At 38.0% G+C, this 24,947-nt stretch overlaps 2 protein-coding genes across 2 annotated transcripts in view; both read right to left on the bottom strand.

Annotated features, from left to right (window-relative positions):
- Positions 1-5,496: 5,496 nt before the first annotated feature.
- On the bottom strand, positions 5,497-15,065 carry LOC143716052 (uncharacterized). Its single transcript, XM_077208170.1, has 8 exons — positions 14,824-15,065; positions 13,955-14,049; positions 13,563-13,757; positions 7,839-7,931; positions 7,551-7,734; positions 6,859-6,947; positions 6,669-6,809; positions 5,497-6,561 (listed from the first exon to the last, which is right to left on the bottom strand). Exons 2-7 carry the CDS (start codon positions 14,045-14,047, stop codon positions 6,675-6,677), a joined length of 789 nt encoding a protein of 262 aa, XP_077064285.1. The 5' UTR covers positions 14,048-14,049; positions 14,824-15,065; the 3' UTR covers positions 5,497-6,561; positions 6,669-6,674.
- Positions 6,036-24,947, bottom strand: part of LOC143715966 (uncharacterized) — a 139,502-nt gene continuing 120,590 nt past the window's right edge. Inside the window, exon 9 of the mRNA XM_077207924.1 lies at positions 6,036-6,542. Coding sequence (XP_077064039.1) covers positions 6,521-6,542 — 22 coding nt within the window. The 3' untranslated portion in view covers positions 6,036-6,520. The remainder of the gene's footprint in view (positions 6,543-24,947) is intronic.

Genomic DNA, 24,947 nt, shown 5'->3' with positions numbered 1-24,947 from the left:
ATAGCAAATGGCTTAATAGTTTATCATCTAAATTCATTGAATCGGTCACATTTTTCCCTTAAATGTATTGACACAAGAACGAGCAGAGACTCTTCAGAGACCAGAAACAATATAATTTCATTTATATTCTTAAATTATAATATACATTATATTGTAATCGCCAAACAGGGCATTAATTTGAGAAGTATGACATTAACATTAATCCTTACAGTTCGATTTCGTTAACCTGCTACCCAGTGCCAAAAGGGCGGAGGTGTGTTTAAATTTTTTGCCTTTAAAAAACACCCCCGGAAGTGTGGCACAGGTAAGCAAATTTAAAAGGAGGGTGTGAACTAAACATCAGACAGACCACAGTCTTTTGCAGGTAACTAGAGACCTGCACTAACCAAATGTGTGAACGACACCATGAACTAATTCATGCCCACAGATCTGGCTGTAATGAAAGCAACTTGTAAACCCGAAAACTGGGATCTCTAATGCTGTGACACAGCAGACTGTGAAGGCTCGACTGCAAGAGCAGCTTTAAGGTGTCACACACTGCACCGAAGCAGCAGCAATAATTCAGACCTGGTCAATGAAACTCGGTTTCATGTGACAACTGGAATTAAAATTGCAATGGACATGATAATGGAGCAAGCAAAATAATTCCACATGTCTGAATTTGAAACTGTTTGAAAACGTCAGAATTAACTGTGGTTCTCTCTGCATTTGTTTCTGTCAGGTTTACTTCTGCAATTCCTCGGAGGACGGATGCCAGGACGGGCCGGACCTCACGATTGTTAGAACATAACCTGAGACTCGGGAGATGGGTGAAAAGACACTTCAAGAGGCCATTAACATCTCACAATAGCATATCACTATATAAGCATGGCCTCCCAGTATACAACTGGAACTAAATTTACAACACAATTATTATAGATTAGATTCCACCCATCTCCTAGACATGAACACTGAACACACTCCTCCATCACTACACCCTCACATCATCATCACCTGGAATAGATCAAGTCTATCCAGGCTGAACACTATACATCATGGGAAGATCAACTCACTAAAGACCTATTGTACATCTTCACACTAACAGATCCGGATAGCTTCACACATATAGGATGATAGAGCTGATCCAATGACGACAGTCTAACAGAGACGCACATAGCATACTCCGTTCACAACACTCACACAAAAACACTGTAATATACATATGAATGGTCACAGCCACAAATCGATGATGCAAATTATAAGCAGAGACAGACCTGCTATTCAATTTTCAAAATGTTAAAATTTTCTGAATGTTATTAGGGTGGTTGGAAAATCAGAGGGCCCCTGATTTCTCAACAAACCACTAATAACAGAAACATCATAACTAAGTAGATCGCTTTGTGTGAACGCTTCAATCAATTACAGAATTTACAATTCAACCCTGTCATTGACTTTGACTTAGCCAACAACACACACACACACACACACACACACACACACACACACACACACACACACACACACACACACACACACACACACACACACACACACACACACAGACACTCTCTCTCTCTCTCTCTTTCTCTCACACAAACTCTCACACTCACACACAGACACACTCTCGCACCTGTTGAAAGGAATGAACAATCTCCATTCTTGAATACATTTAAGCATGTTCCAAGTCACTTCTTAGATTTGCATAAGTGGCTGGCATTGGAAGATTCCTGAACAAACACTGATTATTATATACATATGCATTTATTGAATAGTATTGTTGTTATTACATGACTTCTTGATCCATAGAATCTATTTGATTGGTTTGATTACACTGACCTCTTGCTGCATTTCCTTTATATAATTCAGACCAAAAAATATATATATTTAAGAATTGGATATTTAATATGAGACATCCTTACCATTCAGGACCTTGAGAAACATATGAGACAGATGTACCATTCACACTTGCTGACAAGAACATGGTATTTTACATTGAACATGACATGATTTTGTTTTGTTGCATTATGCGTTTCTATGCATTTCTTCACGAGTTCAAGTTCATATGTGTTCAATCGTGAAGCGGACATTTAAGATGCTTTTCAGATGTCTCACACAAGGCAGTGTGAAGCCAAGGAGAGCCCCTTCATCCATCGAGGTCTGCCCAGACAACCACACCGCTGAAGGTGACAGGATTGGTCAAGAAGGGTCAGATTATCATCATGGGGAAGGTGCCAGAGAAGCAGAAGTTTCTCTATGAAGGAATGACACGTCGACTGAACAAGTCACAAAGGTCCAGATTGACTCTATGAACTTTGCTCACATTCTAGGCTGAAACGCAAGAAGAAAACCTGAACGCATTTATCCACCTGCTGCTCCAACTCAAGCTACATACACCTGGTGAGACCAGGTTTTCTGCAGGTGAACACAGCACTCTGAAAGCTTCTACAGATGCTAACATTGCAAAGACAATTTTTGAGTTACGTCTCGAGGATTACAACAACCGTCTTACTGTGACCACGTAAGTGTTCATCTGAATTTGACCCACGTGGTCAAGAGGCCAATCTGTAAGACTGGAAAAACTTGAAGGACTTTAAGAGAGGGCCACTCTCTGAGAAAACAAAGGAAATTAACATTTGAACTCCCCCTCATGCACTATTGAGATGAAGGTCTCACCTCCCTCATCCTAATCTACATTTCTGTCCCCCATTCTTCATCCTGGCAGAGATCTCCCAAACTCACACAAGAATCTAAATGGTTTAATGTGAATGATTATAATCTAGTTTTATACATATTTGGTATTATTTGAAATGTCTCGGTACGACTGGTACAAATGTCTCATTCCCAAAGAAGTAAACCCAAAAGGTAATAAAGTTCTTAGGAAGTTTAGAAATATCTTCCACACCCTCCAATACTGGAGGGTGTGTCTTTGAGTTAACACCTTCGACCATTTGACTGAATGCTAATTTTCCACTGCTAGCAAATGGTGACTTACAGGTAAAATTCCACTGTGAATGATGTTTAGATTTGAAATGAGGTCTGGGTATATAATGAAACGCAGCGAGAGCTCGGGGCCTTTTCTGTATCTGAGATCGGCCCGTGAGGCTGAGAGTTGCGAGTCTCTCTGCCTCACGCATTTCTTGTCGGGTAAACTTTTCCTCTTTGTTCTAGAGCATTTGATGTTTTGCATTGACTATCCTTGAATTGATTATCAAATTATAATGATTCATTTACCTAACATATTAAATTGTGACATTTGATTATTCTAATTGACTTTGACATTAGTTGCATTCAAGAGTTTAAAAGAATAGTAAAACATTCGCTCACATTTAATGATGCACAGATATCATTGAAAAACCTTTTCATTTTATGGAGTCAGATGAAACGAGTTAATACATAAGATAAAATGTATTGCATTTAACCAAAAATACTTTGCCACGAGAAAAGACAGTAACACGCAAAGACCTTCACCGCTAATTCGAATACCGCCATTGGATCGAGTTAGACGGCCTTACACATACAACGTAACTTTTTTTATTAATAAGCTAGTCGATGAAAATGCTTGCATAGCGACAAAACTTACTCTTACTCTTTTACAAAACATTTACAAAAACTTGGTCCCAACAGGGCCTTTAACGTCAACATGTTGAACAAGTCTGCTGGCTCCAGCATTAAACAGACAGACGTGAACGTGGTTCCTCACTGCACTTTGGTTCTTCATCCCGTTCCTCACTGCACTTCCTGTGTGAATGATACTGTGTGTGTCTGTGTGCGTGCGTGCATGCATGTGAGGGAGAGAGAACAGGGGCAGCTCACAGCACTGCGAGGGTAACAAGCTTACTAACACCCCTCACAGTGTTGTCAGCTGCACCCATAGACAGTAAAAGAAAGGCTGCACCGCGATCCTCGCTGCACTTCCTGTGTGAATGATAAATAACCTGTTCCCCTCAGTGCTAGCTGTTAGCTAGTCATAGCGGTCATAGTTACCCTAAGTGAAGTGCCGCACAAAACCTTTTCCGGCCTTGGTCAGCCCATCCAGCTTAGGTGTAGATGTTCCTTTTTAAATGATCTCTTTCTTCTCTCCAAACATACGCCTTGAAAAAGGCACACGAAGGAGATCGTCAACTGGACCGGTAAGAGGTGTGAAGGCAGCGGCCATAGCTCAGTTCACTGACATTGCTCACAACCCGCCAACATTTCAAACGGTTGATGACATCAGCGGGGGCTAGCGCCGACACATCGCTGGGCACTGAGGGCGTTCTGTCACTGCGCATCGAAATTTGATTGGCTAATGATACACGTCAGTCAAAGTTATGATCAAATGGGAAATGGCAGCTTCAACGGAAGGGTAGCTATACTTCTAGTGCTGGTCCACGGAGCTGTGAAGCGTTTAGATGACCATATGGAAAATCCAGCTCAGCATCACAAAAAATAACCATATTCTTTATGCAAATATAATCGTAAAAATTAAAAAAAAATATTTTACATAATATATATTATATTGTATTATAGATTCTGACAGGGCCAGCAGAGAAGGCCCTGATGGCCCTGACAGCCCACCTCTGCATAATCATTACATTTGCCGGTTCTTTGTGGCAGCTTTAAGATACTTTATTCGGAGCGCCACCCTTGTTACATGAACGCGTCGTCACCACTGCATCAGCACCGAAAACATGATTTCTTTTTTTTTAAATCTAAAATAAAAAATCATGATACGAACCGAATTGTAGGTTTGGTCTATCGTTACAGCCTTAACTAGTGATGGGGAGGGACGAGACCGCCAATGCCGAGTCCGAGTCAAGACCGAGTCTTTGAAGGTACAAGTCCGAGACGAGTTCCGAGAAAGCAGAAATCGGTCTCGAGACCGGACTCGAGTACTACATCACTAGTCAAGCACAAACCAGTACAGACATAATCAATACATTATCGGGGAGGGTCATGCCTTTTTTCACAATCATTTTGGAGGGTCATAGGACAAAATTATTGCTGGCGAAGGGAGGGTCAAATCTTTTTTGACAACAGATCTCAAAACTCCTCCGGTAGCCCCTTAAATAAAAAACGAACAGTCCCTTAGATATTTTTTCGCGTACCTCCTGAAATCAGTCCACGTATCCCTGGGGGTACACGTACCTCAGTTTGACAACCGTGGCTTTAGTATAATTGATGTTTTGGGGACTATTATCCCTATTAAACCAGTCAAATGTGCCATGATCAGACTGGCAGATACTGATGCTTTGCCTGAGTCGCTCGAGGCTCATGAGTCAGCCGCGGCTGATCAGCGAGTATCAGTAGCCACTGACAGGTCACGTGACATGCCAGGCTCAGACTGGCAGCTGCCAGCCAGCTGAAGATTGAACTCCTACTGTGTAAATCTCACAATATTATGACATCGTTATTTCATTTTAATCAGGGTAAGTGTATGGGGAGCATATTTTTGATATTTTAAATGAACTAGCAATTATCACATTTGATATAACAAGTAAAAATGATATTATTATATGAAATAAAATTATAATAAAATTTGAAGTTAAGAGTACAGTATAATATACTGTTTTTTTTATTTTTAAAACGGTGTGAAAAGTAAAAATTATCATCAAATATTCATCTTTGACCTGTCAAAGTTTCCTACAAGTTTCCTTCCTGTCTCCACAGCAAGGATGCATAGATTTATGGGCGTGGTAAGCAGAAGAAAAATGAGTCTGCACATGCGCATAACCAGTAAGTAGCACATCTCGATTGGTAGCATGAATCGTCAGAACACCTGTTGTTGTTATATTATTAATTTACTACAAGTATGCTGCTAGTTCAGGCACACATTTATTTTCCTGTTGGTTCTTTGCAATGTTAATAAAATATATTGTACGTTAATTCTTTATGGGTCATTACTTTGTACTTTTAAAGCAAAGTATTTATATTCACACACACACACACACAAAAAGATTCAGATAATCGATAATCGCTTTAGCATTGAATCGCAGGCCTTTGAATCGTAATCGAATCGAATCGTGAGGTGCCTAGAGATTCCCACCCCTAATATTTAGTAAAGATTGACCAACAAAATGTGTTCACATTTTAATAACATTGTAATTAATGATAGATACTGTACCTGTGTGTGTGTGTGTGTGTGTGTGTGTGTGTGTGTGTGTGTGTGTGTGTGTGTGTGTGTGTGTGTGTGTGTGTGTGTGTGTGTGTGTGTGTGTGTGTGTGTGACATTTGTTATGTATTATTTTAACATATCTTTAAAGTAACTTCAAATCTCTTTCAAAATACAAGTGTAAATTTATGTGATCATTTTTACTATCAGTAATTAATGTTATCATTAGTATAATTAAAACACAATAAAAAAGTAGGCTTTTATGTGTCCAACATACCTGACACCATGTACATGTCAAACATACATGGGTTTCTTATATGCTTGTGAATAGAAAGAATCAGATAAAGAAAGAAGCCAAGGGAAGGGGGGGTGAGGGATTTGCCAACGTTTATACTATATCCATATACTAATCTAAAGCATGATTAGTCCTCAGGTCTCTCTCGGGCCTCATCAGATCAGATGCCAGAAGATACTGAGAAGGCAAATTGCTGCTGTAAGTCATAACAAGAAAAGAGAGTTATTTGAACTGGATGCATTGAGAAAATAACATAAATGTTATTGTTGAATAAATTGGAGAACTTTTGAGAAATGTATTTACCATTAGTCAGTAGGCTGGTGAGTGAGATGCTGGCATTTGATTTAGCTGTGGTCCAAGCTGTGATGCCAGGTGTGATGTTAGCTGTGGTGCCAGCTGTGGTGTTAGCTGTAGTGCCAGCTGTGGTGTTCGCTGTAGTGCCAGCTGTGGTGTTAGCTGTAGTGCCAGCTGTGGTGTTCGCTGTAGTGCCAGCTGTGGTGTTCGCTGTGATGCTTACAACATTAGCTAGATCAACCAGAACAGAGGACTCAAGTACACTTGTTGGTGCTCCCAGCCCAGATCCTTTAAAACAAATTGCAAAATGGCAGTCTATAATCAGCTCAGGGTTTATGCATGTACAGTTGTGACCAAAAGTCTGAGGCCACTACTAAAAATGCTAATATTTTGTATTGTTCATATTTATTATACAATTTCCCCCACTACAATTTATATTATATATAAACAATTTGAGTTGAATAGTTGAATCAAAAATTGAATAGAAAACAAAATAATAATATTTCATAATTTTGAGTATTTGCTATGTCTAGCAAATATCCACAGGGAGCCACAGGCGCGTGGGTACCCCCCGGCCTGTGAGGGGCGATAGGGGTATGTGGCAAACAGCAAACTATTTTTCAATGACAAAATGGATTCAATCAAGTCACAGACAATGAATCAAATATAACACCCAGATTTGTTGCATACGGCCAACAAGTTTCTAGATTTGGAACAACCAAAGAAGATTTATTTATCTTTGATTATTGAAAATGATTTTTCAATGGCAGATTTTCAATGTCTTTGACATTTGGACCCCTCTGTATTTGTATTACAGATTGTTTTTAATGAAATATATTACTTTTAGCATTAGCTACATATCCTATAACAACCTGAATGTAACAAACTCACCATTGTTTGATTGCTCCAAGATGTCAAGGAACACAAGAATTTTGGAATTCGCAATGTCGCTGATGTTGAAATGTGAGCTGTTGACACTGCTTAGGAAGGATATGACGTTTGCATCAATGGGGATGGTGAAAACACACTGAATCAAGCTCGACTGTATCGAACCCTGGGTATTGTTTATATTAAGCTGGGGAAATAAAGAATATTGATTCATATATACAAATTAGATTATTTAATAATTATATGATTAAAAAAAGTGCTCAAACTATATGCTCACAAATATTATCTTACTATATTTGAGATCCGCTGTGTATTATTGTAGAGGGTAGTTTGGACGGAAACCCCCTCAGGAGTATTGCCACAGATGAAGATGACATGACTGTCCTGCAAAAAGAGGGGTTGTTATGAGAAGGTGAACATGGACATAGCACCATGCAGACTCTATTGTAAAAACAAGATGTTTTTTTTTTTGGTTTTCCAACTAGTCTAGATTTTTATTTTTATTCGCATGAGAATTTTCCCAACCACCCCAGGCTAAACTAGTCCTGTTTGAATGGCTCTAAAGAAGTGACTGGATTACGATCTTATAACTTCCCCTGTTACAAATATATGATCAAAAGGAGGACACTTCACACTGTTGCAGTTTACACTTTATTCTAGGTAACCTTTTATGACAGTGTCCCAATGTAAAGGCTGCGTCCTTCAAAAGCGTATTTGAAGGCTGATTGGCCGCATTTGAAGGCCGACTGCGTCACATCGGCGCGGTGCCCTCACACATTTGGAAACCCCCAACATCTATGTTAGGATGCTATTTATTGACTATAGCTCTGCATTCAACTCCATCAACCCAGATTTTTTGCTTATTCTATTATGCTGAGCTTTTTCCTCCCAAAAAATGGAGTTTTAAAAAATTTAAGAAATTATCCATTTAAAAAAAAATGAAATTTAAACATAATGCAAAGCATCCCTCATAAACAGGTGGCCTTGTTGAATCATCGTGGGCACAATTTGTTAAACCGAGGGAACAGTTTAAGAATTCGTGAGAAGGCTACAGTTTATAAACTGAGGGGACGGATTGCAAAACAGTCACCATCATGGATTGTTTTTCCCCCACAGGAGACTTTCCGGGCTCCGTACTACGGGAATATAAAACCCAGTTGAATATAAAAAAGTGCATTTTTTAAAATAACGCATTTTTTTAAATGACGCAACCGGCCTTTGAATACGGCCTTCGAGGCAAGGCGCATCTCAAACAAGCCTATTGTCTACATTAATCCTTGAAAACGGTGTTTTCGTTTCAAAATGTTCTCCGTCTACTAGTATTTTCTGTATTTAAAATTTAAATTTTTGCAAGACTGTCATATGAAGAGTGTACAAAGTAACATTATCTTCAGCAACAGTGTGAAAGTAAATAGCACATAACAGAAACAATAGCGGTATAAACATACATATAAGATCGATATGCGTCACATGACTAAACGTGTCGTCGTTTTCAAATGCCTTCGTTTTCACAGTCAACGTGCATAAAGGTTTTTCAAATTTATCTACTTGGGAAATCATTTTAAAAAAGCTCAGTTTTTTCAGGGTAGGGTGTCAGTGTGGATGGAAGGCCAAAACGGAGAGAAAAAGATGCGTTTTAAAAACAAAAACGTATTGGTGTGGACAATGCAAACTAGGTCAACTAAGGGGCCATTTACACAACACTGTTTTCAAATAAAAACTTGGATTTTTATGCGTTTTGGCCATTTACACGACAACAGCGTTTTGGGGGGCTAAAAATGCAAACTTTTGAAAACAGGTTTCAAGGTACAAGCTATATGATAGTCGATGTGTTAGGTTTAGTCTATATAATAGACTATAGCTCTGAAAAATAATCCATCTGTGCGCAGGCGCATAGTCTTTCTTTCAAAGTGACATCACCAACTACTGGCCTGTCATGAAAAATACAGCGTTTTTAGTCGTTTTCACAGATCTGTGTGAAAGGGGATCGTTTTGATAACGTTGTCATTTTAGTACACCGTTGTATTACCCTAAGGAAGAAACTGGGAACTAAAACTAAAGCAAAAAATAACCTAACCCTGACATAAACCTGTCACTGATTGTTTAATTTATGTTTAATCAAGTCCATAATGGACCTTATTTCAAGCAATGTGTGAGTATTTCATTACAGTATTTTGCTGTTTAACAGTCAAACGTTGGAATATTTATTTATATATTATGCAAACCAAGGTTGTATGATTTGATCAAAAAAGTGCTGCCTTTTTGTGAGGTCACATTCAGAGTCTCTTTAATCCAACCACCAGAGGGAGCCCTCTCCTGAATATTGACATCACTTTTTTTAGGCAGCAGAAAAGAAACTACACAACAGACATTTCAACAAACTAGTATGCATAATATGTCGTGACACACTTTATAGAGAAGATAAGTGACCATTATGGTGACCGGGAATGGACATGTTCGGTTCACTTAGTTTTGTCGTGGCTACAAGTTTATTTGTTGTGGCCACAAGTTTAATGTGTAAACAAATCTACGTGACATGGGATTTTCAGAAATGGATATTTGGAATTTGTGTATTCTTATTATTATGATTCTTCAAGAAAACATGTTACATGTTTATTATTATACTTTGTAATATAGCCTTTTAATGACTAGCCAGAATGTAATTAAATGAAATGAAATATTATAGCATAATATGTTAAATTCTTTTAAAGTGAAGTTAATTCATTTATTGCCACCTACTGGTGCAGGCCTGGACAAATAGTCATATAGAATCAAAGCTTTACTGGCATGATTGTCAGGCATTTACTGTATTTATTTGTTTAAACATGTTCTTTAACAATATTTTGAATGCTGTCACTGGCATGTGGTAGCCTGTCTACATTGTGCGGAATATATTATAAAATAGTATAAATTAATATAATATAATATAGCCATGTCTTTATGCCATTCTTAATTATAAAAAATAAGTCAGTTTAGTAAAACTATCCCTTTATTATTATTATCCCATTTTGCTATGGTCACACAGGTTTGTTTACGTATTAAACTTGTTGCCATGAGAAAAAGATGCTGTTCCCTCAACATAGGATCTTGAGGCCACGACGTATCACCTGTAGGAGAAAAAAAACAAGACCCGCAAATCCGTAGCCACAGTTTTACACTCAGATTATATAATTGTTCTCTCGGTTTAACCAATCGCGTCCACTGATTAATAAACCATACCCGTGAATTTCCAATTCGTGTGCTCAGATTTATAAACCGTACCTTCGTTTTTTTAATCCGTACCCACAAATGCATAATCCGTGCACACGCAATCCGTTCCCACTGTTTTGCAAACTGTACTCAAGGATTTGTGGCCTGTCCCTCATTTCAGATTTCTTGTCTACAGACACAAGAACTGAACAAGCTCCCAGTTATGTTAACAATTCTTTATATATATTGTTTTATTGTGAATAATTAAGATGAATATAACTGTATTAAATGCTTCTTGGTTATTAGTTGGCAACGGGGTGAAATAGACAACGATTTATTAAGAAGTATGTGCGTCATAATCTTCTTGTCTATCTATTTATTTGTGATATTCTAAATACTCGTATTATTCTTAATCTTAAAACAAAACGAATAATCATTATTATTAGGGCTGCAACTAACGATTATTTTGATAATCGATTAATCGGACGATTATTTTTTCGATTAATCGATTAATCGGATAGAAATTAAATTAGATTTTTTTTTATTATAACTAAATAAAACCGTAAATCAGGGTATTTATGTGTAAAAGTGTACTTTAAAAAGTGCAAAAGCCACACATTGAGTTTTACTAATATCAATATTTGCATTGTTTTTAATGATAATTGCTGATGGCAAGTTGACAAACATGATTATTGTTAAAAAAAATGATATCCAACATATTACGTTTTAACACAATTTTTGTTAAAACAAATTTACAGACATGTTGTTCAGATGTGAATATCTGAACTAAAAACATCTAAAATATATAATTCATTTAATTTTTATTTAAAATTAATTATATATAAGGAATATAAGGATAAAGAATATAATATATATTATATATATAATATATAAAAGAATATAATATAAGGATAAATTGATTAAATAAATATAGAAAGACTGAAAACAATTGTGTGAACGTAGAGCCGCAGTAGATCGCGTTTGAAAAACAATTAAAACTTAGTAGACAAATGCTATAAAAAGAGAACGGAATGGAGGTAACGTTACCCAGCAAGCTAACAGGCTTGAGTAAAGGACAGGAGAAATTATGCATTAGTGCACAAGCATTCGCTGAAAACCACTGAGTACAGTGACTAAAAAACAATATTTTACTGCTGCTGTTATTAACTGCCTTTATATTTAGTGCTTCGCTTTGTAAAGACCGTTTTAATTTAACCTATTTCTGCGGTAGCGCTATTTTAATCCATCACTTACGTTGCGAGCGAACTGATTGCGCAACCTGATGCTCGAGACAAAATACAGACATCCCAAGATCCCGGAAGTCCCAAGAGTCTCCCGCATATTGATTGCGGCTCCCTGATGCCCGCGAATTAGTTCAAACTCCCGAAATCTACTATGGAAATCTAGAGCGCGCAAGCAAGAGCGCGCATGCGAGACATAAGAGACTGCTCCAAACCGTGTAGCGCGCGCGCTCGGCAGAGCGCCTGAGGGAGAGAGACCTTGCGTGTGTGTGCGTACCAGTAAACGCTCCCCGTGACGTAAGCAGACCAACTAATCGATAATGACATTCGTTGACAACGATTTTCATAATCGATTATAATCGATTTTATCGATTAGTTGTTGCAGCCCTAATTATTATTAATAATCATTAGTGCCGACCCTGTAGGTTTTCTGAAATTTCCATTGAGAGCCAAATGCATTGCTTCATTGGCATGGAGAAAGCCTTGAAAAATAATTCCTTAGAATTAGTCATGCCACATTAATCAGTCAGGTCAGAAGTGTCCACTGAGCGGATTCCTGAACCGACATGAAAGCAACAGAGCCAGCAGGAGAAGGGGAAAACGCTCCGACTACAATCCCCACGATCATTCCCACCCTGCCACCTTGGTGGGACCCGAACCCTGATGTGTAGACGCTCAACTCTCATTCCTCAAGAGATCGTACAAATACTAGATTCCAATCACTTGTGAGAGAATCAAACAAGAACAGAGCTTCTTACTGCAAATGTATCATAATGAGTGCATTCAGCTCCCTCAAACATTCTCCAACAGAGTGGTATCTTGCGCATACAAACAAGTGGCTTTAACATGTATTACAGCGCCCTTTATACCCTGCATGAGATGTCATGGACTTCCGTCTGCCAATGATTTATTGACGTGTGTTAGGACGTTCTTCAGACACCGGTCACGCTGATGGCATCTCTATAGCATCAACTCCATGACGCAGCGCTGAAGTTCCTCTTTAAAAGGGAACTTACCTAGACTTACCAGTTTCCACAAAGATATTAATCAGCAAAAACTGTTTTCAACATTGATAATAATAATCAATGTTTCTTGAGCACCAAATCGGCTTTTAATTTTATGACTTTTGGTCTAAACAAGTTATCGTCTTCGCTTTAAGGCAGAGGCCACAGAGGTGTGCGTGTGTGTGCGTGCGCGTGTGTGTGTGTGTGTGTGTGTGTGTGTGTGTGTGTGTGTGTGTGTGTGTGTGTGTGTGTGTGTGTGTGTGTGTGTGTGTGGCCTGGTAAACCCTACATTATGGGGACAAAATGTCCCCATAAGGATGGCAATATCTGAAATCCTTGTTCGTGTGGGGACATTTTTTGGTCCGCATGAGGAAAACAGCTTATAAATCATACTAAGTGATGTTTTTTGAAAATGTAAAAATGCAGAAAGTTTTCTGCGATGGGTAGGTTTAGGGGTAGGGTTAGTGTAAGGGAATAGAATATACAGTTTGTACAGTATAAAAATCATTGTCTATGGAAAGTCCCCATAAAACATGGAAACACTACATGTGTGTGTGTGTTGTAAAATGTGCTTTGTATACCTGAGAGATATTAGATTTCACTCCAGCTGCTAAAGCGATGTATCCGGAAGAGTTGCCACTGAGCTCAACAGTGAGGCGGATGTTAGTTAAGTTAACTGAGGTGAAGAAACACTGAGAGCTACCCGAAGGATCACATCCTTTAGGGGTGTCCAAACATAGTTTGGTTTTTCCACACTCATTGCGGGTGATTTTAGACTATGAAAAAGAAAATCAGAAATCAAAAATTATATACATATTAGTTATGCCTTTGTTATGAAAGCAATTTAGGCTGTTGATGTTGACAATCACATCTTGATTCTGAACAAATTACCTATTTGTCAGTCATTGTTTAAAAGGAAGATAATGTTTTTTTCAACCAAATAATTGTGGAAAGGAGTAAATGGTATTCTTACAGTCAAAGTTGTTGTTAGGTTGCTTTCAGCTTTAATGATAGACACTGCACAGCCTATCACGCAAACCACTAAAAACATCCGCTTACTCTCCATGTCTGAGGAAAAGATTATGCATTTAATTAAATATATCTGAATTAGAATGATACATCTGATATCATACATATTTATGGAATTAACTATTTATGGATTACAATTAAGATAAAAAAAACAGTTAAATAAATATATTTTTCATAACACATTGAATTATCTGATTAGTTTTTTGCGATATTGAACTGAAAGTATATATATATATATATATGCCCTGGTTCCACAGACAGGGCTAAGATTAATCCAGGATTAGGCTTAAGTTCAATTAGGACATTGAAGTAGCTTTTAAAAACTTGCCATAGAAAAAATATATATATTTTTGTGAGACAAAACAATGTCCTGACATATTTTTCAGTGCAAGTTGTTTTCTGTCTGTGGGACTAGGCTTAAGCCTTGTCTTTCGGGGGTATGTGTATTAGTATATTAAACTTCAAAAAATAAAAATGCAATTTACTATACAATACAACTACACTGTAAAAAAAAAAACTTAAAATAAACACTTTTTTATTTTAGTAAAGTAAACTTAATTTAGTGTTTCAATTGATTTATCCAATGCATTTCTATTTACAAAATCCAAAAAGTTATCTCAACTCAAGTAAAATTTAAAAAATGGCACACACAAAGAAAAGGTAAGGTTTTTGGTCTAAGACTTTTGAATATATTAACTTCAATAATTGGCATAGATTAAATAAACATCAAAATATTTATGAAAATTAAATAAATTACGCAAACCTTAATCAAAATCATAAACTTTGCATAAGATATGCTTCTTTTACTTCTACCTGTAGATGTCTTCACCAGTAGGTACGTTGATCTTCAATCCCTTGGAAAATGAGTAATGAATTTCTTCGTGTCTATAATTTAAATAGAAGTCAAAGCCCAAAGAACCGGATTGGAAATGAGCCCACCCCATTGAAGGAAAGTGAAAGTGACATGTTAAGGTCAAGTATGGCCATACTCGGAATTTGTCCTATGCATTTAACCCATCCAAGGGTATGTTTACACAACAACAACATAACTACTAAAAATGGAAACGTTCCGCGAAAACGATGCTGTGTTATGAATGCCAGACAAGTAGTTGGCGATGTCACTCTGTAGAGAAATACTAAGCGCCTGCGCACATGCACATTAAAACGCTCTTGTAGACTAAACACGTAATACGCATGCAAATGCCATCACCGGTTTCAGATGATAACAGTATAATTTTCAGAAGCTTACACTTTAAAACCTGTTTTCAAAAGTTAGCATTTTCAGGCCACCACTTTATTTACACTGTTGTGGTGTAAATAAATGGCCAAAATGCATAAAAGGTATTACATTTTTAGTTGAAAACGTTGTGGTAATGGCACACATGTTAGGAGTAGTGAGTAGTGAACACACACATTTAATTACTTAAATATATACTGGGGGGATTACTTATCCATAATGAGCCTTTAAAATATATACAGAATGTGAAGCTACATCACGCCACGTTGCATGCTGGGCCGGCGCCTCCATCTTAAGAGGATCGCCCTCTGCTACTGAAATTAATACCAATATCTGCACCTTATGGTTTGTTTTTGCCTTTAAATTTACTATTCACATTCTCCATGACATCGTTACCAAGGAAGAGAAGCTATTTTATTCCAGTGCCTGATATTTTGATGTTTCCGCTGTAGTTTTACAGAAATCCCTTTACAATGTATCTAGTTACCATGAAAAAAGTGTCATGTGCTGGACGTTCGCTGCACCTTCAGCCGTCACACGGTAAAAATGTCTAAAAACACACAGCCAGAATATGACTCTGAGAGTCTCTGATACTGAGCTCTGGAAAAAAGTGGCCTTCATTAGTTCGATTAGTTTTATTTTATTTATTTTATTTTATTTCAACACACGACTACCAAAATCAAATTCCTAGAAGCTTGTGTTATGTTGTGGCTACAGGCAAGTTCTGCTAACTCACATGCCGACACACTGTGAGAGTCATACTTGCAAAGGTATTTTTAAACCAAACAAAATACGAAACGTTGAAAAACTCTCAGCAATGTGATTATTTTATTGAATTTTTTACTGCGTAATAGTCAGTGGGTTTAATCAGTGCTCCAATTGAGGGGGGGCTTGGGGGATCTGGGACCCCCCATAAGGTATTAGTATTTTAGAAAAATAATAATGGCAAATGTGATTAAATGCATGCAATGGATTTCGGTAAATTTAAAACTTGTTTTTCATGCTAGGACCAATGCTGCCACGCTGCAAATTTTTGGGAATTACATCCGCATTTATCCGGGATTCACTCTTGAAATAGCAACGATTGACATTGATAGCCAACGCATTGTTTGTTCCAGCCTTTTTCACTGAAATGGTTGAATAGTCTGCTGACTTAATTACTCGCTCATAACAGTCCTTTGCCGCCAGCTACTGGATTTAACTATGTAAAAATCGTATTTACTGAAATCATTAAAAAATCCTCACCAACACACAGACTGACAGACTATTTTGTCACAATTTACATGTTTAATATCTAATAAACTAGTTTAATGCAAATAATCAAGTCTTTTGGAACAAACATTACTATCACAGTGTCACATCAATCATCCAGTTGTTTTTAGGGAAATACTACATTAGTAAATAAAGCTAGAATCATTCTGTTGGATGTACACTACTGTTCAAAAGTATCTTCTGCTCACCAAGCCGGCATTGATTTGATCCAAAATACAGTAAAAACAGTAATAATAACATAATATGATTTGATGCTCAACAAACATTTATGATTATTATCAGTGTTGAAAACAGTTTTTTTTTTTTTTTTGACTGAATAGAAAGTTCAAAATAATTAAATTTATCTGAAATAGAAACTTTTGTAGCATTATAGACTACCATTCAAAATCTTGCAGTAGTTAGTAAGAATTTATTAAAAAAAATGCTGGGAAAGAAATTAATACTTTAATTCAGTAAATTGATCAAAACATACAGTGAAGACATTTATAATGTAACAGAAGATTCCATTTCAAATAAATGCTGTTCTTTTGAACTTTCTATTGATCAAATAATCCTGAAAAATAAATGTATGACGGTTTCCACACAAATATGAGCTGTTCCCAATTCCAACATTGATAATAATCATAAATGTTTGTTGATCATCAAATCATCATTAGAATGATTTCTGAAGGATCAGAGTAATGATGCTGAAAATTCAGCTTTGATCACTGGAATAAATTACATTTTACTATATATTCACATAGAAAAGAGTCACAATATTACTGTTTTTTTTTTTTTTTATCAAATCAATGCAGCTTTGAGCAGAAGAGACTTGTTTTAAAAACATTTTAAAAATCTTAAAAGATCTCAACTTCTGAACGGTAGTATATATTTCATTTTATTATGTATATTAATTTTTTTAAATATTGAAACCAAAACATGGCATTGTCTAGTGTGCAGGTAAAGAGGACCTCCGCATGCTTTTACTGGTCTTCTAGTGCCTTATATGTAGTGCCCTGGTATATTTGCCATAGTTGACCTATTAGATCTGCTGCTTTGTCACCCTCTAAGTCCAGTATTACTTTAGTAAGTAATTTAAAAGAAGAATAGTATTTTATCTCTTTTTGTTATATAACATTGGACTGAAAATGTATACTTGTACTTTGTATTGTATATTGAGAGACTAATCAACTAAACAACCCCCCCCCCCCCCCCCCCCCCCCCATCACCATTTTTTATGGTGAGGGTTTTTTTTAATGGTGGGGACCCCCCATTAGACTTGATTCAATTCGAGCACTGGGTTTAATCAGTGACATTATTAATAGATTTACTATCCGGCGCTGTCTTCTCACCCCCTCAACATGTTTCCCTTAGTGTTTTTACACATAGAACAGGCGGAAATATGTATTACATCGTTCAGTTTTCTCCCTGAATGATGATGTGAGTTACAATGGAAATTCTGATACAGCATGAATGACCTACAATTGCAACATTTTTCACAATCATGACAGAAAATCAAAACACTGTCTTTAAGCTGCAGTAGGGCGTTTTGAGAAAATGTTGACTTAGCCTGAAAATTTGAAGAAGCACAACTTACAGGTCCAACCCCCTTGCTCTCTGCTGCGCTACAGCCGTCCCTCCACAGCTCCTCCCCCACAGCGGAGCCTGCCGTGAACGCGCAGGCTAGTAAGCAGGACCACCGATGACGGCGGATTATAAACAGTTATGGAACATTCACTAATAGGGACGAAACATCAACAATATGCTTTACATTGACTATGGCCTGCCCATACTTTGATTACAAACTTGGTCCTCAAATCATTATGTATTTTGTAACTTTATAATTTGGACTCTTTCTATAAGTTATAAATAGCTAGTAAGATAACGTTAAAGGATTAGTTCACTTTTAAAAAAAACTTTTGCTGATAATTTACTCACCCCCATGTCATCCAAGATGTCCATGTCTTTCTTTCTTCAGTCGAAAAGAAATTAAGGTTTTTGATGAAAACATTCCAGGCTTTTTCTCCATATAATGGACTTCAATAGGACACAAACGTTTCGAGGGCCAAATGACAGTTTCAGCGCAGCTTCAAAGGGCTTTAAACGATACCAGACGATGAATAAGGGTCTTATCTAGCGAAACGATCGGTCATTTCAAAAATAAATAAAAAACATTAAGTTTTATAAGCACAAATGCTCGCCTTGCTCTGTTCTGTGATGCACATTCGTGATCCTGTTAAAACTCGTTCATCAAAATGAACAAATATTTTTTCGAGTCATTTTGTTCTTTAAATGAACGAAATGACTCCGAAAAAGACTCGTTCATAATAAACAAATCTTTTTTCGAGTCTTTTCGTTCGTTGAATGAACGAAATAACTCGAAAAAAGATTCGTTCATTTGAATGAACGAGTTCGAACAGGAGAGTCACGAACGACGGTACGAGCGTGATTGACACTGCTAAGACATTCCTCCTGGCTCTGATTGGTTGTTTCTGACCGGGAGCGGTGTATTTCTGCAAATGCCAATAGGACCACTGGGAGGAGCCAGAGGAGCTTGATTTTTTCACAGATTATCTGTCTCATATTCTACTTTCAGGACATAATGACAGTTTTAGCAAATATTTGTTTACAAAAGTTACCTACTGGAGCTTTAAACTCACTAGCAGTAATCCAGCGTGATCCTCCTAAAATGCAGTCTAAACAAGACGGTTACAATAGTGTATTTCTTGAAAAGGTTTTTTATTAAGATATGTTTTACAGACTGCAGTGTAAAACTCAGTGAAGACCTCAGACCTTCACTATGTCTCATTTGAGCAGACACCCAGCACAGCTGTACCAACCACTGGAACATCAGATGTTTTAATATGAAGATCCGTAATATCAAGCGCACTGATGCAAATTACAGTTTTCTATATGTTGCTTTGATGATAAACCAGGTAACGGCTCTCCACTGTGGACCCAAGACAAGAGATGATTTATTAGGGAGGATGGGTGAACAATAATTAAAAATTACCAGTTGGGGTGTGAGACGTAAGAAACTGAATAAAAGTGAGGGTCTTGACTGAGGTTGTTAGCTGTTCTGGAGCCATCTCAGCTTTATTGTCTCCACCTATAAAGACTACGTTTTTGGAATCTGGAACTCTGTGACTCGAGTGATATCTTACAAAAACAAGAAGACTTTTTCCACAACATTACCCAGAACTCAACACGGCATGACGTCAGCTTCACATTCTGTGGCCTGAAATGGTGCGAAAGTTCATTCTTTCCCAAACATTGTGTCTTTCTGAGAATGATCTTCACTGAACTTATTAAAGGGTAACTCAAACCCTGGTCAGAGCCTGACTCCACCCACTGGCAATATTTGAAAAATGCTGGAAAAGTGGGCAGAGCCCAGTGGAGGGGGGGCGTGCACTTAAAACCCGCGTCTCTCTGTAGGCTAGGGTGTGGTTAGCTGGTACCCTCCGACGTCAAAGGGTACCACAACTCCCAACAGGAAAATTCAACTGCAGTAGCCACCGTTCAACCTAAAGAGGGCAGCACTCAGACGTTTTTACATCATATATTGTAGGATTAAAATACTTTAAACCCAAATGTCAAGAAATTTACTCGAATCAATGAACAGAATTTATGAAACTCCATTCTCATTAACTAAAAAAAGGTTATTTTAGTGTTTAGTTACCCTTTAAATACTACTGAACCCCGGCAACCACGGTGAAAGTGTGTGTTCAGAGTGGTGAGCAGCGATAAGCAACAAGCATGTGATTTAAATAATGTATTTTTTTTTTTCATAGAAGTCAAAGGTAACCAAAATGTTTTGGTGTGATAAAAGAGTGTTTGGGATAAACATTATTCAATTTGAAGAACTACACAACACTGTTCTGTACAAGATACGTTTATTCATTGTTTTTATTCCTCAGATCAAAGTCACAGGGAAGGTGCACATTCCAGTGACTAATGTTTGTTATTCTCTGTATCTGTGGTTCTGTAAACAAGAAATCATCAATTGCAAGAAGACAAACAGTGCTTTGTTTAATAATAATCATGTTTTTATTTTGTCTTACCTTCTCCTCTGAGCTTTCTAATAGGAGAGGCCTGCAAACAGGAAGCAACATATATATATACTACTATAATTCCAGTACCCAGTGATCATGAAATGCTTTGAGAGACTGGTACTGCCCGATATCAAGGCCCGCATTCCTCCTGATCTCGATCAACATCAATTTGTATACAGGATTAATAGATCCACGGATGATGCCATCTCCGTAGCATTGCACACAGCCCTCACACATTTGGAAACCCCCAACATCTATGTTAGGATGCTATTTATTGACTATAGCGCTGCATTCAACTCCATCAACCCAGATAAATTGATTAACAAACTACAAACACTGGGCCTGGGAGATCTTCTCTGCCAGTGGATTAAAGACTTCCTCACCAATACCCAGGTGAAAAAAAAGTGTACTTGAGTGAACTAAAAAAACACTTAAATACAAGAAAGTATATTTGTAGTACATTCTTTATTTTTGTGCTAAAGAAAACCCCAGCGTGTCAGGATCAGCCATCACACTTCCTCTAGATTTATTCTCAATACCGGTGTTCCCCAGGGCTGCGTCCTTAGTCCAGCCCTATATTCACTCTTCACCCACGACTGTACTTCCTCACACAACTCCAACACTCTCATCAAATTTGCCGATGACACAACCATAGTGGGACTCATATCAACCAATAACGAAACAGCCTACAGCAGTGGTTCCCAAACTTCTTTTCCTGCGCACCCCCTTCTGCAGTAAAGTGCGGTGAAATCTTGTCATGGGTAGGCTGTGACCTATCAATGTGGCATATATGTTCCTATATTCATTCATAGCAACCCAAGTTCAAATCAGGCATCATCACATCGCTGCCTGCATACAGCAAAGTCAGTCATATGTGAGGCTAATGCACAATCAAATATAATAATCAAATTAATGGACACATCTATCTTATGACTTATACAACAAACAAATGTTTTGTGCGGGACACATTAAGAGAGGGAGGCGGCGCGTTGTCAGCGAACCGACAAGCAGCCTAGTCACTCCTTCAAAATGCGCACAGACAGCCACACACACACACACACTATTGGTCTGGTCACTCTGGTGACGGCGCACCAGGATTTGAATAGGCTACAGTCAGAAAACATTGTGTCAGCAGTACAGCTTTAAAGTACAAAAACAGCTTATTTGCTCCTACAAACTGCGCTAGGCGCACACACTGACACGAGTCTGGCGAGTGGCGACGGCGCACCAGGATTAAAAAAAGAGAACTACAAAACAGCATTTTAACCCTTACGTAATGCACCATAATCGCACAGATAGACCTACTGTACAAATGTGAGAGGTGACGGTGCACGAGGGTATGGAAGAGAGAATATTTTGGTGTGAGCGCACAGCAGGCCTATAGCCCACCATCAGACAAGACACACAAGCCAATATGAGCGTTTTAAAAATAATAAATAAATGAATAATTTATGTTTACTTTTATATGTAGACGAAACTCCTTTTCCTCTATTTACTGAAGCTTAAAATGCATTTGCAGCTGCACAGCTAGCACATTGAGCGAATGGCTCGCCCATAGGCTGTGCTGCGGCAACTGCACATCCAATGGCGCGGGCGCCTCTGACATGAATGGAGCAGAACAGAATTTCCTCCTTGGGTCTTATTTCCATTGAAAAGGAGAGACTCATGAACTTGAGAAATACACCCAACAAAGAGGACTTTTACAGCAAAGTAATTGACATCTTTGTCCAGAGAGATGGACGCATGGACTTCGTCTACAACGGTTTCCCGTTAGCGACCACAGCACTTTTTTCTTCATAGGACGCTTCCAACGCTAGGCACCGCTAGATGCTAAATAGCGGGAAGCGCGGAGTGAGTGAGAGCGAGTGGATCCCGTGACATGAAGCAAGCTCGGTCTCTGCCTCAATGTTGATAATTCAAGACAGCACGAGAACTGACTGCGCATGCGCAAATCTATGTAAACTACGTTCTATGGACCAAAGAGGCACTGCTAACCTCTGCCTCAATGGCCATGGCCTTGAATTTTCTGCATGAAAGAATGATTTTTAGGAGCAAACAATGGCAAAAGGAGTATATTACACTGTAAAAAAAATCCCGTAAAAAAACGGGAAATCTCTGGCAGCAAATAACCATTTCTCAAAATTACATGCAAAAACCGTAAAAATACAGAATTTACTTTAGTCAAAATTGATTAAATTACAGTATAATACTGTTAATAACGGCTTATTAAACCGTGGAAAAACAGATAAATTATGTCAAATTACATTAAAAAGACAGTCAAAATTGATTAAATTACAGTATATTACTGTTAATAATGGGTTATTAAACCGTGGAAAAACGGATAAATGATGTCAAATTACATTAAAAAGACAGTCAAAATTTATTAAATCACAGTATATTACTGTTGATAATGGCTTATTAAACCTTGGGAAAACGGATACATTATGTCAAATTACATTAAAAACACATTTAACATTCTGGTTAAACTGTAAATTTAGGGTTTTATAAAGTTATTTTATTATAATCCTGTCTATCTACCGTAATTTACTTTGAATATACAGTGGGGGAAATAAGTATTTGACCACTTGCTGATTTTGCAGGTTTGCCCACTTACAAAGAATGCAACGATCTATAATTTTAATCATTATGTACATTCTAACAGTGAAAGACAGAATCCAAAAGAAAATTCCAGAAAATCACATCATATGAATTTATTTAAATTGATAACCATCTGATGAGGAAAAACAAGTATTTGACCCCCTGGACAAACAGCATGTTAAAATTTTGTAGAAAAGCCCTTATTGGCCAGCACAGATGTCAAACGCTTTTTATAGTTGGTGACAAGGTTTGTGCACATTTCGGCAGGGATGTTGGCCCACTCCTCCCTGCAGACAGCCTCAGAATCTTTCAGGTTCCGAGGTTGTCGCCTGGCAACTCGAATTTTAAGCTCCCTCCAAAGATTTTCAATTGGATTCAGGTCTGGAGACTGGCTAGGCCACTCCAGAACCTTGATGTGCTTCTTTTTCAGCCACCCCTTTGTTGCTTTGGCGGTGTGCTTAGGGTCGTTGTCGTGCTGAAACACCCATCCTCGACCCATCTTCAGCTCTCTCACTGAGGGAAGGAGATGTTGGTCCAGAATTCCACGATACATGGCCCCGTCCATCCTCTCCTCAATACGATGGAGTTGTCCCTACCCCTTGGCTGAAAAGCACCCCCAAAGCATATTGTTGCCACCACCATGCTTGACAGTGGGGATGGTGTTCTTTGGGTTGTACTCTGTGTTCTTTGCCCTCCAAACACGACGAGTTGAGTTGAGGCCAAAAAGTTCTATTTTGGTCTCATCTGACCACATCACCTTCTTCTAGGCCTCTTCTGAGTCGTCCAGGTGGTGAATGGCGAACTTCATGCGGGCCTGTACATGTTTCTTCTTGAGCAGGGGGACCTTGCGTGCGCTGCAGGATTTCAATCCATGACGGCGTAGTGTGTTACCAACCGTTTCTTTTGTAACTGTGGTCCCAGCTGCCATCAGTTGATTCATCAGTTCCCCCCTTGTGGTTTTGGTATGATTCCTGACCGTTCGCATGATCAGGGACACCCCACGAGGCGAGATCTTGTGTGGAGGCCCTGACCGAGGGAGGTTGGCGGTGGTGTGGTGCTTCTTCCATTTCCTGATAACTGCACCGACAGTTGATCTTTTCTCTCCAAGTTGCTTTCCGATTCTCTTGTAGCCCATCCCAGCCTTATGCAGATCAACAATCTTGTCCCTGATGTCCGTAGAAAGCTCTTTGGTCTTGCCCATGGTGGTGATGTTGGATGCTGGTTGTTTGGGTGTTGACAGGTGTCTTTTATACAGGTAACGAGGTGAGGCAGGTGTATTTGATGTAGATAATTGGTTGGGATTGGGTCTGTGTCTTAAAGAAAGACTAACTGGCTTGTAGGAGCCAGAATAATTGCTGTTTGGTAGGGGGTCATATACTTGTTTTTCCTCATCAGATGGTTATCAATTTTTATAAATTCATATGATGTGATTTTCTGGAATTTTCTTTTGGATTCTGTCTTTCACAGTTAGAATGTACATATGATTAAAATTATAGATCGTTGCATTCTTTGTAAGTGGGCAAACCTGCAAAATCAGCAAGGGGTCAAATACTTATTTCCCCCACTGTATAGTTTTTCTGTGTAAAATAACAATGATATTAAGTATAAAAATGAAATAAATCAATTCAAATACAAATGTTTGTATATTTACAGTTTTAATTTTTACAGATCCAATTTCACAAGTTTGACCAATCTCTAATTAAGTACTTGATAATAGTAAGTTTACAGTCAATTTCTGTTAAATTGTTAAATGTGTACAGAATACCTGCACATTTACAGTATTAGTAATTGAACATAAA

This window comes from Siphateles boraxobius, unplaced genomic scaffold (assembly GCF_051911475.1).
Source record: "Siphateles boraxobius isolate OS27281-9 unplaced genomic scaffold, OSU_SipBor_1 12, whole genome shotgun sequence".
NCBI classification, from domain to species: Eukaryota; Metazoa; Chordata; class Actinopteri; order Cypriniformes; family Leuciscidae; genus Siphateles; species Siphateles boraxobius.
This window is presented reverse-complemented; position numbering and strand designations above follow the sequence as displayed.

Excerpts from the sequence above, each read along its gene's own strand:
- LOC143716052 (XM_077208170.1), bottom strand. The coding sequence starts at position 14,047 with ATGGAGAGTAAGCGGATGTTTTTAGTGGTTTGCGTGATAGGCTGTGCA. Across the intron at positions 6,948-7,550 it reads CTTGGAGCAATCAAACAATG|GATCTGGGCTGGGAGCACCA; the intron begins GTGAGTTTGTTA and ends TTTGTTTTAAAG. Across the intron at positions 6,810-6,858 it reads GCATCACAGCGAACACCACA|CTGGCACTACAGCGAACACC; the intron begins GCTGGCACTACA and ends CTAACACCACAG.